Below are 16,037 nucleotides of genomic sequence, written 5' to 3' on the forward strand. Positions count from 1 at the left end.
TATATATATATAACCTATATCAGATGCTTACCATCTCAGGGAAAGGGAAGGGAAAGGAAAAGAAGGGAAGGAAAGCAGAGATGGAATTTGGAACTCAAAACAAACAAAAAACAATGAATGTTAAAAATTGTTTTTACATGTAAGTGAGGGAAAATAAAATAGTATTAAAATAGATATTTATTGAATAACTTCTCAGGATATCACTTGGGACAACTATGAATTTCCAAGACATGACATTGGATCCAGCTGGGTTATAGAACTTGGTGGCAGATAGATAAGACCAAATTCATAGGGTAATTATAGCATATGTAGCATTTACATCCTGATATTAGACTTCTGCCAACTTCTCAAATAACTGAATTATAAATAAGGGCCACCAAAGAGGAATTCTAGGTAAGGGAGGAAACATTCTTCATGACATTTCATTCAATTTATTGTGAACAAAGAGCAAAATAAGTAATAAATAAGTGTCAGGTCTTTAAGTTGTGTTGCAAAACAAATTGGAGACAAAGCTTGATCAAAGACAGGGAGATTAAAATGAGGATAGAATTATTCATATAACAGAAGGTAGTTCTATCAGGCTGCAAAAGAGGAGGCATGATGGAGAGTAGAAGGATTTTTTTATTGTTCTTTAACTGAACACATGATTTAAATAATATATGGAATTCTCAGTGTGGAAACACCTTCAAGCAATGTAGATCAGCACTGCCCAAAACATGGGCTACTGCCTGAGAATGATATACCTAGGTGAGAGTAATGAGGGTGGAGATGGTGTCTCTGAGCAGCCAGGTGACTGAATGAGAATATGGAATCTAGGGGAGGGAAGTATCAACAAGGAAAGAGACCAGCAAAGGGGAGCTAGAAGAGAGCTGAAAACAATTTCACCTGTTTTTACCAGTGGTGGGCCTACCTTGAAGCTCCTTTATTATTGGTCAGCATCAAAGGAATTTTTTCTATGTGTAGCTGAAAGCTTCCTGAAGTGATTTTCCAGTCTAAGAGATCAGCATTTATGTACTTACACAGATGCCAGTAGGGTCAGTGCATAGTAGGTGCTTAATGTTCATAGAATTGAATTGAATGACACAAAGTTCCAAGGAACTAGTCTCTTAACCAGTACTTCTTTTTTTTTAGATTCCCTTACCCCATGTAAAGTATAAGTTCCTTGAGGACAGGGATCTTCTCTATCATCTAGTGGAGGTGCATTGCACATAGTAGGGACTTAATAAATATTAGTTGAAGGATGATAGGATGAATTCTGCCCTATGGTTCTCCTGTTCTTCAGATCTTTTTCTAATTTATTTCCTAGCATTTATATCATACTTTGCAATTTACAAAGTGCTTTACATGTATTATCTCTTTTGATCATGAGGCAAGGTGTTGTTATTATCTTCATTTTTACAGATGAGGAAACTGAGGTAGTGGATTGGCCCAAGGCTACACAGATAGTATGTATCTGAGGAAGAATTTAAACTCAGATCTTCTTGGACTCAAGTCCAACACTCTATCCATGGCACTACCTAACTATCTTCAGTTCCACAAGAAACAACAATAACAACAACAAATTCTAATTTCAGGGAACCTCTATTGGTTTTTTACATAATGAAATGAGTTGGAATAAGATCTCAAACTACAGGAGTAAAGCGGTAAATCTGAGTACCACTTATAATTGTATTATCAAGGGGAAGGAACATTTTATTGTTTCTCTCTTTTTTTCAAATGCAACATTAGGAACTTTTGCAAGTAAATACATGTTAAAAAGTCAGAACTTGTTTCTTTCCCTTTGCGATGATATGAAAAACTCTTCTGAAGGTGTCCCTTCTTCTGGATTGATGCAATTTCTTAGCTATGTAATAAAATGATGCCATAATGCCAATTTCAATTGTTTTTAGTGAGGTATATATATCACATGTGAGAAAAAATTCGTAGAAACTTGGCATGCATGACAGTTATTATTACTTTAACATTGTTAATTATCAACTTATTATAGCTTTGAGGAAAATCAGAAAGGACAAAAAATGATCCTGTCTATGCACTTGGGGGGTCATAGGATGACAAATTAGGGGACCTTAAAAAATCATGAAGTCCAATGGCCTCATTTTATGGAAGAGGAATCTGAGTCCCACTGAAGTTAAGAGAGTTATCCAAGGTCACTCAGCAAGTTAATGGCAGAGCAGGGATAAGAGCCCAGGCCATCTGGTTCTCAGTTCAGTGTAGTTATCACCACACCATGCTGCCTTTTCTTTTCTTTATATAGCTTCAGAGAATATTTGTCTCCAATGATCATACAGTGAGAAGGGATGAAAAACAGAGCAACTAATTGCTTTCTATTCCCAGACACACACATCACTGACAGAGAAATTTTATTGAAGAATATCATAATTAGATTTTATTTGGTATGGTCTTTGGAAGAGGAAAACCAGAAATTTGCCACAAACTCAATTAATACTCAGCACGTCCCTCCTCTGAGTATTTAGATGTTGTCTATGAAACTTCCCAGGGCACTGTGGGAAAGGCAACTAATCAACCTAAAATTCCTGACCATGAACTTCAGAGTTTTCAATCAATAGCTCTTTCCTTACTAAACTATCTTCTGGTTTTACTCCAACCAGGCTTTTACTCTCTGATCCAGCCAAACAAAACTTCTGGGGTGATCCCTCTATATGTTTCGTCTATCTGAGTTCAGTTCCATCCTGTTCAATTTAATTCAATTCCATTCAGTTCAGTTTAGTTTAATCCAATCCAACAAACATTTTTTAAAGTGTCTATTATGTGCCAAGTACTGGAGACACAAAGACAGAAAAGAAATAGTATTTCAAGGACCTTACATTCTTATGGAGGCAAAAGATGCATATTGATAAATAAAAACTCTCTCATATATGTATATACATACATATACAAATATATATGTGTATGTGTATCTTTACATAATGTAGATATGTTAATACCAATACCAATATGTATCTATTACATCCAAAGTAATGTTTTTGGGGGTGGAGAGTTAGAGTAGTAACAACATGGGACATCTGGAAAGGCCTCTTGTAAGAAGTAGTACTTGGGGTGCACCTTGAACCTCAGGGTTTTAAGTTAGAATGTTCTATATAAGGAACAGTAAATGGCCCAATTTGTTTAGACTATAATCTGTGACAGGAAGTAAGGTGAGATCATTCTGGAAAGATAAGTTGGAACTAGATTATGAAAGACATTAAATGCCAAGCAGAGTTCATATTTTATCCAAGAGACAGTAGGGAACCCCTGACGCTTCTTGACTAGAGGAGCGACATGGTCAGAATATGCTTTGGAAATATAAAAATGGATCTTCAGAGTTATTATGGCTTTAACCATGTAGCCTTGTCCCTTGATAGAAGAGTAAATGCTCACTTGCTGTGATACAAAATAGCCAAAAATGTTTTGCAGGTTTGAACAAATTTTCACATTCCTGAGAATATCACCAGCATTTACAGATGGAAGGCAAGGAGAACTAGGAAGTACGGAGGGGTGGGTAGGGAAGGGAATAAATATCATCATCATCATCAGCATCATCATCACCACCACCACCACCACCACCACCACCATCATCATCATCACTACCACCATCATCATCACCACCACCATCATTATCACCATCACCATCACCATCATCACTACCATCACCATCATCATCATCATCATCATCATCATCATCATCATCATCATCATCACCATCATCATCATCATCATTATATAAGAGCTTTCCAAACATTACAAATACAAACTAGGAAGACAAAATGACAGCTCCAAAGGTCATACCACCAACTAGCAACAATATTGGGAACAGAGTCTGGAGTTCAAGGTCTGGTCATTTTTGGGAAAAAATGAGAGAGAAATAAAATACACATGTAAAAGGAAAGAATAGTAAATACCCTCATACCAAACTAATTTTCTTTTGGTATAAGTCATTCCCTCATCTTGGCAAAAATACCAAAGCACTTAAAAAAGTGAAAGATAAAGACCAATGAAACCCTTGATATTTATTCTCTGTTTATATCAGTTTCACTTTACTACTGTAGTACATCTCTCTCTCTCTCTCTCTCTCTCTCTCTCTCTCTCTCTCTCTCTCTCTCTCTCTCTCTCTCTCTTTTTGGTTGGTTATATTCTTGCAAATCTTAATTTCTTTTCCTAATAATACTTTTGCTACTACAAATGAAGTCTATAACCACAAAGCAACTTCAAGGATGAACAGGAAGAAATGATGCCATCAGGGAAATGAATGCAAAAAAGATGTGCTGGTCACCAGTGACATGGATAGGAGTTGCACCATGTGTGCATCTTGAGTATTCCACTAGTACTTCAGGAGGGTTTTTAGGAGGAACTGAAGAAGGCCTCTAGCATGTCAGATGGATCTCCTTTGGCAAACTTATGAGAGGATGTGGATGAGAGTTAAACAGGTTGAGCAGGCACCAAGGACATATAATTTTTGGAGGATGTATCTAAATCAATGATATCGTTAACCTCTTTCAGGATCTGAGAGAAGTAAAACTTGGACAGTTTAGTAATCTTGATGTTTTAGGATAACAATGATAGAAATCTGTCAAGGATTTTTGATTAACTGGAAAGGCATAGTAAAATTTATTTCAACTCTTTTATTTTACAGATAAGAAAACTGAGGCCCAGGGAAATTATATGATTTGTCTAAGATTACAGGGACAAAACCAACCAAAATAGCAGGTATGTCTCAAAGTATACATTGTCATCTATAAACTTCCACCTCTCTTTCAAGAGATTGAATGTGTATTTAATCACTTGTCCTCTGGAACCCATATGGTTATAGACAAATTTGAATTCAGTTGCTTCACAGTGTTTTCATTACATTATCAAAATCAATGTTCTCTGTCAGTTTAGATAGGCCTTCCTTTAATTTCTCTTAATTCCTCATTGCTTATGGTAAAATAACATTCTATTCTATTAACACAACTTGTTCAGTCATTCCCCAATCAATGAGCACCTCCTTCCTTCCTTCCTCCCTCCCTCCCTTTCTTTCTTCTTCCTTTTCTTTCTTTTTCTTTTTCTTTCTTTCTTTCTTTCTTTCTTTCTTTCTTTCTTTCTTTCTTTCTTTCTTTCTTTCTTTCTTTCTTTCTTTCTTTCTTTCTTTCTTTCTCTCTCTTTCTTCTTTTTCTTTTTCTTCTTCTTCTTCTTCTTCTTTCTCTCTCTCTCTCTCTCTCTCTCTCTCTCTCTCTCTCTCTCTCTCTCTCTCTCTCTCTCTCTGTCGCTGTCTCTCTCCCTTCCTCTACCCCTCCCTCCCTCTACCCCTCCCTCCCTCTACTTCTACCAACAGTGCTACTGTCAATATTTGGTATATGTGAGAGCTTTTTTTCTTTCTTTGATCTCCGTGGGGTTCATGCCTAATAGCAGAATCGCTAGGTCAAAGGATATGAACAGTTTTGCAACTCTCCTGACAGATTCTAAGGAGTTTTCCAAAATGATTGGTAAAGTCTCAGCTCTACCAATATTCGTATCGCTGTGCCTGTGTTTACATAATTCTTCTCTGCTTGAGTGTTGATGTCTTTTATGATCTTGATCAATTTGATGGTTATGTACTGAACCTCAGTATTTTAATTTGCATTTCTTTTATTGGTGATTTGGAGTATTTTTTTTCACAGTGCTATTGATGGTTAGGGTTTCCTTTGAAAATTACAAAACATGATTTCAAAGAAACATACATTCTCTTTTTAAAAATTGAATAACATTAAAAATTTAATATTGTACGTTAACACAGCTAAGCTCCCTTAGGAACTGCTTGCATTTAAATGAATTACTTTTGAAATTTAAATTATCATAATAATTTTTCAGTCATACTCTAGGTTTTTTTGTAATCCATATACTCATCAGTCTTGATTCCATTATAGTGTCATTGTGTCCAATTACATTAAGGTACTGTGATTTATTTAACCAGTTTTCTATTACTAGGCATTTAGAATGTTTCTTTCTAATTTTTTTCTCCCTAATTACATCTAATGCTACTATGATCATTTTTAACAGATAGCTTTCTTGCTGTTTTTTCATAAAAAAATCAGGGTATATTTTTCAAAATGGAATTACTGGATTAAAGGATATGTTCATTTTCATAACTAGATTTCTGTCTGATTGCTCTCCTATTCTGTATTTGTAATTCTATGTGTGTAATGTAGAAAAATTCACCATTTGCAGTCTCATCAGTAATTTCACCAGTTCCTCTACAGTCCTACCAACACTGAGTTTTGTTGCTTTTAGTTGTTTTTGCTAATTTGTACAAGGTGCTACTTTACAATTGTTTATTTTAATTTGAATACCTGATTATTGATGAGACTGAACATTTTTTCAAGTGATCATTAACAATTTAAGTTTCCTATTTTGAAAGCTGCCTGTTCATATTCTTTGGTCATTTATACATTCTATTTCTGATATTGGCTAGAAATATTGCTGTGGGAGATAATTTCATATTTCATTTTAAAGCATTTGTTATTTTTGATTAACCTAGTATTTTCTTCTGATTAGTAATCAGTTTAGTATATTATATTGCTGTTTTTTTTATGATTCATTTTTTTCCCACTGATAATCTTTTTCTTTTCCTTTCCTGTATAGTGAATATTTCTATAGCACAGTGGGGAATTGAGAACTTCCCTCCCTCCCTCACCTAACCTCCTAAAAAGTGAAACAGAATTGTGCGATATCATAAAGAAATGATGAGTTTTCCATACAGGAATATAAATCTCAGGGTTCCTTTTTGTCTTCATATGCCCTTGAGAGGCTGTGTAGGCTGTTGTGGGCCCAGATTTTCATTGTTATTCTGGCCTGATATAGAAGTCATGCTTCATGTTCTGAATGAGGTTGCCACAAGGATGGGACTAACATTTTTGGATGGAGATTTTGGGGCTTTATTGAAAGCTAACTGTGATTGCTGCTGTACTCTGTTTCTCAACCTGCCAGTGGTAGGCTTTGGAGAGGAGCCAAGCACCCAGATAGGCATTCCCCAAATTTACCCAAACAGTACCACAGCAAAGGTGAAATCAGAACAGGGAAGATTGAGAGCTATTGAAAACCCCATAGGTTGGTGAGATAGTAATGACAATAATCATTAAGAAAGATAACATTTGTATAGTGCTTTAAAATTTAGAAAGACTTTCTTAATTGGTCCTCATAACAACCCAGGGATATGTAGGTGCTATTATTATTCTCATTTTACCGATGAGATTACAGATGATAGCACTGAAGCTGAGAGATACTCATGAGACCCCTTGGATGGTGGTTTTAATCATGTACCTCACGGGAGAGAATTCAGATATTATGCTCCCTCTCCAAATAATTAATATATTGACAACATTGCCTATCCATAGGGTTAAGGAAGGCAGTATAAGACATGAATTGGACTATATCACTACAGAGAACAAATGCAGTGGCCCCAAGGTCACACAAAGTTGTCACATATATCATGAGCATTGAAATCCCTCCCTTTCTTCAAGGCCCAATTCACATCCTTCCTTCTGCATGAAGCCTACTGGATTCCTGCTAAGTGAAAGTGATTGAGCCTTCTACTAATTTCTCATAGCACCTGACCTTGACCCCTTTTATGCACTTATCTTGGTGTCTCTGGGATCAGGGTTACTTGTGTATTTGTCCTTCTTCCCATCAGACTATAAGTATATTGAGAAAAAACATCTGTTTTTTTGTCTATCTTTGTATCCCTAATGTGTAGCACAGTGACTTGGGAAGTAGATACTTAATTATTGTCTGTTTAATTGAATCAGTGAATTCAATTATGAATTTATTCCACAAATACAGAGATTCATATTTAAGTGGTTGTGGTAATTGACATAATTTTGGTGGAAAATATGAAGAGTTTCATTTGATAACCTGTGCACAAAGCTTAAGATGAAATATTTTAAAGTGACAGATATTGAATTTGCTTTTTGACAGTAATAGTGATAATATAATGTTAGCTAACATTTATATAGCTTTTTAAAGTTTACAAAGTACTTTATAAATATCTCATTTTATCTTCACAACAACCCTGAGAGATAAGTGACATTATTAATCCCTATTTTACAAATGAGGAAACTGAGGTAGTGAGAGGTTACATGACCTGCTCAGGGTAACACAGATAGTAAGTGTCTGAAACAGGATTTAAACTCAGGTTTTCCTGGCTCCATATCTGACACCCACTGAACACTGAGTACTAAGACTAGTGATTTAAGTGCACTGCTCATTAAGGAAAAGCCATAAATTTATGTCCAGAATGGAAATGCAATGAATAGTGGGAGGTCTGTACCTGGAGCTCTATGTGGTATGCCATGCTGAATAAAGAGTCTCTTATATAGCTCATGATAAATAATTTGTTTCTTAGGGAGATGAATTCCTCGCACTGTGCAGGAGCATGAATGGCCTTGCTCAATGGATGTTAACTGATGTTAAGTGGATACATTTTTGTGGCCCATGCTAAAAGGCCACCTTCCATATTACTTGGTCCCCACATGAGAGAGCTTTCAGGCTGGCCACTCAGAAATTCCCTGGAGCTCTGCACAATGTCTTTGGGTCAGGAAAAAGGCACTCAGGAACCACCTAAAAGTACATCTAAAGTTCCTCAAATGTCAATCAATAAATTGCATCCTCTAAGGAAAGACCTTTTTCATTTAGGAATCTAATGGGCACTTACAATAACTTACCCCTTTTTATTTTCTCCCAGAAGATTCTTTGGGACCACATGTAAGCTCCATGGGGTCTGACCTGTGTCTTGTTGAATCTTCATATATCCTTTGAGGCTTGGCACAGCTCTCTGCATAGAGTAGGAACTTAATACGCATTCATTGAATTAAATTACTTGGAATACTTCTCTAGTAATGCTTCTCTACCACTACTGCTTAGGGAAAACATTTCTCTAAATCAGGGCTTCATAAACTTTTTCCACTTATAGCGTCTTTTCTCCCAAGAAATTTTTATGCAACTCTGGATATATAGGTATATAAAACAGGTACACAAATTAAACATTTACTGATAATAAATCATAAAAAATTTATTTGGAAACAATTCTTTGGTATACATACAATTTTGCTACGTATTAAAGCAAAACAAATTTGCATACTAATGAGATGCATGTGCTTGTTTATTTTTACATAAAGAATTAAATCTTGGCAGAATATTTGATACTGCCGAACAAAGAGCATCTTCATTGTTTGTCGGAGTTGATTGATACTTTGATTTTATAATTGTCAAAGCTGAGAATGCTGCTTCACATAAATGCATAGTACAAACTGACAGAAGTATGTTTAGGGCCATTTCAGAAATTGTTGGAAATTCTGTCCTAATTCCAAGCCAAAATTCATTTAACAATTTTTTAGGAAACTCGGGTTTTAGACTCATGTTGTTTGATAGCTCAGCAAAGTCTTCTTCAGCTTTTAATGGCAGATGACTGACTTTTTGATTTCAATGGTTTAGGAATACAACTTAATTTTTTAGAATCAAAATTTGAAGGGAAGAATTTCTGAAACTATGTCTTTAGGCACTTTAGATGATCAATTGATAATTAAATCTTTGGGAAGGTTATTTTCAATTATAAAATCATCTGTAGCTATAACATTTCTTAAGAACCATTTTCCATTCTCTTCTTTCATATGTTAACTTTTTTAGTAAAACTTCTAAGTTTATCTTTTAACATAAATGTTACAATTTTTTTCCTTGAAGCAACATGTTTAAATCACTGAGTTCTTTGAATATACCTGACAAATAACATGGTTTTGAAAGCCAAAAGTCATTATGAAAAAATTAACTAATTAGATTTCTGCTCAGTCAAAAATATAACAACTTCATCTTTCAATTTCAATAACATGTTTAAGCTTCTTTCTCTTGAGAGACACCTTACTTCTACATGTAATAAAATTAGAGTCCATGTTTTTCCAAAGGTTTGAAAACAAACAACTGTTAAGGGCATGACTTTTAATGAAGTTAATGATTTTGATAACATTGTGAAGCATAACATCTAACTTCAGTGATTTTTTTTTTTGCCTATGAGTACCTCCTGATGGATCATGCATTGAGTAAAAGTGGCATATTCATTGCCACCAGCTTTAACTTTTGCTAAAAATCCAGCATTCTTGCCCATTATTGTTTCAGCACCATCTGTACAGACTTCAGTGCAGTGTTTTCACTGTAAACCTTCATTTGTGAAAAATTCATCAACTTTAAGATATATATCTTCCCCTCTTGGGTGCCCTTCCAAAGGGCAACAAAACAATAATCCCTCATGTATGCTTCCTTTGTAAACATATCTTACACAAAGTAACACTATGCCATGTTAGAAATATTAATTGTTTCATCTAATTGTATTGCAAACTTTGGGCTGCCCTTAAGCCTAGTAATAAGCTACTAGAATTGGTCATTACTAATTTCAGAAATTCTTTTGGAAACAGTATCATTTGATACAGAAATCTGATGATTTTTATCCCCATAGTTTTTCCTATGAACTATTTCTGACATTTTAATAGCAGCAGGTAACACAATATTTGCTATCATGTAGGGCTTTTTAGTTTTCCAATGAAATAAAAAGTTTTGTAAGATGCAAGTAAAGACTTTAGGTTGACAGTGACAAATTTCTCAAAATATTTTTCTTTATTTGAAAATTTTAAAAGTTGTTCAAAATATTGTTTCTTTTAGTTTATTGCAGTATGCTGCATGCTTGGTATTAAGATGTTTTATCTTGACTGGTTTCATGCTCTCCACAGCCAAAACTTCATTATAAATTAATCAAAGAGGTTTTTCCACACCATCATCATTATTAGAAGTAAGTCCATATTGCAAAAATGATTTGACATATTTTCTTTTTCTTGTCAATTTATGTGTAGCAAAGATTGCCGCATTGTCATCAGTATTTTAACCTCTTCTGTCTAAATTTAGCCACTTATCCATAACCAAAAAATTTTATTCTAAGACATAAATAAATATTGCTAATAATTTCTCAAATAAATATTAGCTTTAGTTTATTAAAGTACATTTGTGCTTAATTTAAAAAAAATTGAGGTTCATGCTTACATACACATACAGTGGTGATGGTAGAGAAATATTATTAAAGGGCTTCTGTCTTTACTTATAGCAATTAAACACTTATGCTTCTGTAAAAGAAAGAGATAACAGCAATTTAAAAAAATCAAAGATTCTAACACAATCCAATCCAAATATATACTAATTTGATACTTACATACTGAGGAATGATGGTAGGAAAATATTAAAAGTTTTTATTTTACATAATTAAACTATTATGTTTCTGTAAGAGCATAAAACTTTGTACATACAGTAAAAACCAAGCAATTCATAACTTACAATAGTCTTAAATCTGATCCAAGGTGTTTTTGACAGCTTTTGTTGATGTTGTGTGGCATGATGGCATGAGCAGTGCAAAATGCACATGTTGTGTGTTCAGAACCAAGGCTACAGTGAAATCATGCAAAGCAACATGGCAAGTGCTGCCAGAAACACTTTGGATTCATTACAAGTTTGATTCTGAATTAATTTTTGATTGTTGTGTGGTCAGAAAACTTTTACTGTTGTCAAATTTTTCATGACCCTCGCATTCAGTTGCAGTGGTGACCCACAGTTTAAGAAGTGCTGCGCCTAGGTCATGGGTTCTTAACTAGGGGTCTGTCATATTCTTTTAAAAAATAGTGTAATATGTGACTACATAGCATGACTATAGTGAAAATATACTCAATAGGAAAGTATATGTAGAATCTATACAGAATTGTATGCAGTCGTGGGGAGGGAGGGGGGAGTGAGGGGTAGGTGGGGGGGATAAAATCACAATTGTATGGCAGTGATTGTTAAACATTAAAAAATAAAAAAATAATTAAAAAAATAGTGTAATATGACTAATATGAAAATGTGTATAAGAAGAATGTATGTGTAGAACCCATATAAAATTTCATGCCATGTCAGGGAGAGAAGGGGAAGGGAGGGGGAGAAAATCTAAGACATACAGAAGTGATTGTAGAAAACTGAAAACAAATTAATTTTAAAAATTATAATAATTTATTTCAGTATTATTGATTTCCTTTGTTGTGCTATTTATTTTTTCCCTTTCTTCAAAGTTTAGTTTTCAACTTTAATCCAATTCTTTTTTTCTATATTTTTAAATTTTAATTTAATTTTTTTTTGAGGGGAAAGGCAAGGCAATTTGGTTTAGGTGACTTGCCTGAGGTCATACAGCCAGTAAGTGTCAAGTATCTGAGGCTGGATTTGAACTCAGATTCTCCTTAATCTAAGGCCAGTGCTGTATTCACTGTGCCACCTAACTGCCATTTTCTTCTTATGTATTTTTTAAAATGCATTTAGGAACATTGTTCTGAGAAGAAATTCATAGGCTTTAGCAGACTACCAAAGACAAAATAGGTCCTTTTCTTAGTGGATATCTTATTGTGGGAAATAACATCATGGAAGATTCAAATTATGGGGGTATCAAGAAAGATAAGTTTTATTTATTTCTGCCCCCCAAGATTTTATCTGCCACTTTAGCACCTGGAATGTCTACACAGAACCATATAATTTAGATCTGAGACTATTTAACACATATCATAAACTTCATTTCACCCAGATCTCATCAAATTATACTCTTTTTTAAGAATTATTTTTGGTTCAGGGTGCAGGTTTTAGCTGGAAGCTCTCGTCTGATCCTCCCTGCCCTGCTTGAGCTGGCAGCATGTCAGGCTGAATGTGACTGAGCTGCAGAAGAAGTCAAAAACCTGAAGGCCAAACCAGATGACCAGGAGATGTTGTTTATCTATAGCCACTACCAACAAGCCACAGTTGGACATGTAAATATAGATCTTCCAGGTATGATGGACTTCAAAGGCAAGGTTAAGTGGGATGCCTGGAACGCTTTGAAAGGGAGATCCAAAGAAGATTCCATGAAAGCTTATATTGCAAAAGTGAAAGAACTAAAAGGAAAATATGGAATATAAAAGAAACTGGATTCAGACATCAGCCATGCACTTGGAAGCTAAACTAAAATAATGCTTTGATTTCCTAATTCCGTGATCAAAGTCAAACCCGTGTAAATAATGTTCAGCAATAAGAGTTGGCATGGCTACACTAGACCCATCAGGTTACACAGCTGTTGAATTAGAGAGCAAAGAAGATATTGATAGTGGCTCAGTAGCTTTCTTTAATCTGTAAATTAATAAAGTACATTTGTTACTTAAAAAAAAAAGAATTATTTTCATTATTTGAAGGGAAAAGTCACACTTTTCATAACTGAGTTAATTTGTGATCTCACAGAATAGAAACAGTTCCACACTCCATTTATTAATAAATTCTGTGTTTATTGAAAACATACAAATAGCAAACAGTAGACAAGAAGGATGCAGGGATAAATGTGTTTATCAGCCACTTCAGGTTGGCCTATACTTGTCTCTGGGAATCAAAGCAGCATGGGTGATTGTTTCAGGAAACCAGACTTCCCAGAATTTCAGGCCACGTCTCAGGTGGCAGCAGTGGTTAAGGCTGGTGTTGTTTTATATTCAAGTGGGCAAAGGGAACGAGAATTTTTATTTTTTAAAAAATATTTTATTGGTGTATTGGTAGTAAAAATCACCTTCATTTTTCAATATATTCTTTCTCTCCCCATCCAAAGAACCATTCCTAGAACAAAGAAAAAAAAGAAAGAAGGAGGTCTAGGTAACCAATAGCCAATGGTTTGATGTTATATTCAGTTTTCTACACCATAATTCCCCTCTTCCACAAAGAAAAGGGAGAAATATATTTTCATCTCTCTTCTTTGGGGCCAAACTTCATTGTTATAATTACACATAGTTAAGGTTTTAATTTTTCATTGTTTTTTTTTCCACTCACACTGAAGTAGTCACTGTGTATACTATCTTTCTGATTCCATTTATTTCACTTTGTATACATTCATAAGAATCTTCCTGTGCTTTTCTGAATTCTTCATATTCATTGTTTTTTTCAGAACAGTATAATTCCACTGAATTTGTGTCTCACAATTTGAAACTTTTTCAAATGCTCTAATTTAGGTTAAGCAGATTTCTGGTACTTTTAAGTCCAACAATCATGAATAAAGTAGATAAGAATGCTTTACAAAGGGTTGGCAGGATTCTTTTGGTTTTAGGGGCTACACCTATAGACTTGTTAGTCATTCTAACTGCTCTTATCTATATTTGGTAGAAGGGGCCTAATCTGGCCAGGCAATACCAGTGGTATTTCTTAATTACACAGAATCCCCAACAATGTAATGAGTGGTCATATTGAACTTTTAGACAGCTGCTAGTTCTTAAAACAATCAATAAACATTTATTAAATACTTACTACGTGCCAGCACTGTGTTAAGCACTTGGAATACAAAAAGAGACAAAAAGCAGCATAGGGGAAAGGATGCATGAACATCTAAAATAATACATATTCAAAAAAGTATTTGCATTGAACCTAGGCAGATAGTTAGAAACACAGATACTTATTCATAATTCTTCATGTTTCAAATTTCTATTCTGACTTTGAACTGTTAGTTACCTAGACCTCATTGACTAGAAGGGAGCAAAAGCCCTGAATTGCTTCAGATAATTTGTCAAATAGATGATCAATTTGGGATTTTATGAAAACCAACTGTATTTTGCTATCATAGAATTGTAAAGATGGAAAGAACTTTAGAGACTATCAAGTCTAAACTCCCTATTCTCCTATTAAGGAGGCTTGAAATCAGAGAGGAAATGGGATTTGTCCAAAGTCCCACAGCAATTTAGTGACAGAGCCAAGGCAAGAACCTAGGTTTCTTGCCTTTCAGTCCAGGGAACTCTGCCTACAGCTTATTGCTTCTCTAGCATTATCATGTTGGGACTAAGTAGGAGCAGGGTAGAGAATATGTGAGTACACTGCTAGAGGATAATTTTGAACAGAATAACTAAGCAGGGATGATGTGAAATGTCAAAAATTAGGAAAGAAAAAGAAAATAAAGAAGTCAACTAGAGAAATGTGATAATTTCCCTTAAATGTAGATTCTAGCCATGGTTTCTGGAAAAACTTTACTTCAAAAATGCATCAGAAAAATGCAACATTAGAAAAAATACTGAAGACTTCCTGGAACCAAGATGGCAGAGTTAGCAGTAAATTGTCATAAATCTGTCATATTTACCACCAAAACAAACATAAAATAGTGCCCCAAAACAAAACCTGGAACAACAGAATTAGCAAAAAGATTAGCAAATTTTAGTCAAATAAACTTGGAAAATTGATGGGAAAAGTCTGTCTCACTTGGGTAAAAGGGGAGTGCAGTCCAGGACAGAAAGCATTCCAGCAAACCAGCAGCACACCCCACCTCAGCAAACTAGTGGGAGATCCTGAGCTCTAGTGCAATGGAGCAGGTAAATGCTAATACGAGTACCTTCCACGTGCCTCAGTATAGCCAGGGTAATGGGCAGACTCCAGCTGTGACAACTGCCACAGTGCTTCAGTATAGCCCTGGGCAAACAGGCAGCCACCAGTGGCAAGATTGCCATGTCTTTCAGTGTGGCCCTGAGGAAACAGACAGAAACCAATGCAGAAACATTCCACTAGCATCAACACATGCCAGACACCACCAACATGACCCAAGCTCAGTACCAGGCAAACTGCCAGAACCCTACAGCCTCCAGTAGTGCCAGCTACCCCTAACTCACCCCCTCAGCACAGCTCCAGACACAAGGATCCTCCGAGGGCTTCAGGGCAACATCAGTGCAGCACAGGTAAACAGCCAAGGCCTGAAGCCTCTGGCACAAGAAACCTGAGAGAGTGTCCCTTCTATCCTGGGAGCAGAGCTCAAATTTAAAAGAAGGAAAAAAGGTAAAAAGAGATGAACAAAAAACAACCAAAAAAATCTAATCATAGAGTTATTATGGTGACAGGAAGATCAGGACACAAACTTAGAAGAGGACAACAATGTCAAAACTCCTATGGGCAAAGCCCCAAAGAAAAATGGGAAATGGTCTCAAGCCCAGAGAGAACTCATGAAAGAGCTCAAAAAGAAGTTTAAAATCATATAAGAGAGGTAGTAGAAA

At 35.2% G+C, this 16,037-nt stretch overlaps 1 protein-coding gene across 1 annotated transcript; it reads left to right on the forward strand.

Annotated features, from left to right (window-relative positions):
• Nucleotides 1-12,664: 12,664 nt before the first annotated feature.
• LOC140513579 (acyl-CoA-binding protein-like) lies at nt 12,665-13,058 on the forward strand. Its single transcript, XM_072623369.1, has one exon. It carries the CDS (start codon nt 12,765-12,767, stop codon nt 12,954-12,956), a length of 192 nt encoding a protein of 63 aa, XP_072479470.1. The 5' UTR covers nt 12,665-12,764; the 3' UTR covers nt 12,957-13,058.
• Nucleotides 13,059-16,037: the final 2,979 nt, after the last annotated feature.

The sequence above is a fragment of the Notamacropus eugenii genome, chromosome 7, assembly GCF_028372415.1.
Source record: "Notamacropus eugenii isolate mMacEug1 chromosome 7, mMacEug1.pri_v2, whole genome shotgun sequence".
Taxonomy (NCBI): domain Eukaryota; kingdom Metazoa; phylum Chordata; class Mammalia; order Diprotodontia; family Macropodidae; genus Notamacropus; species Notamacropus eugenii.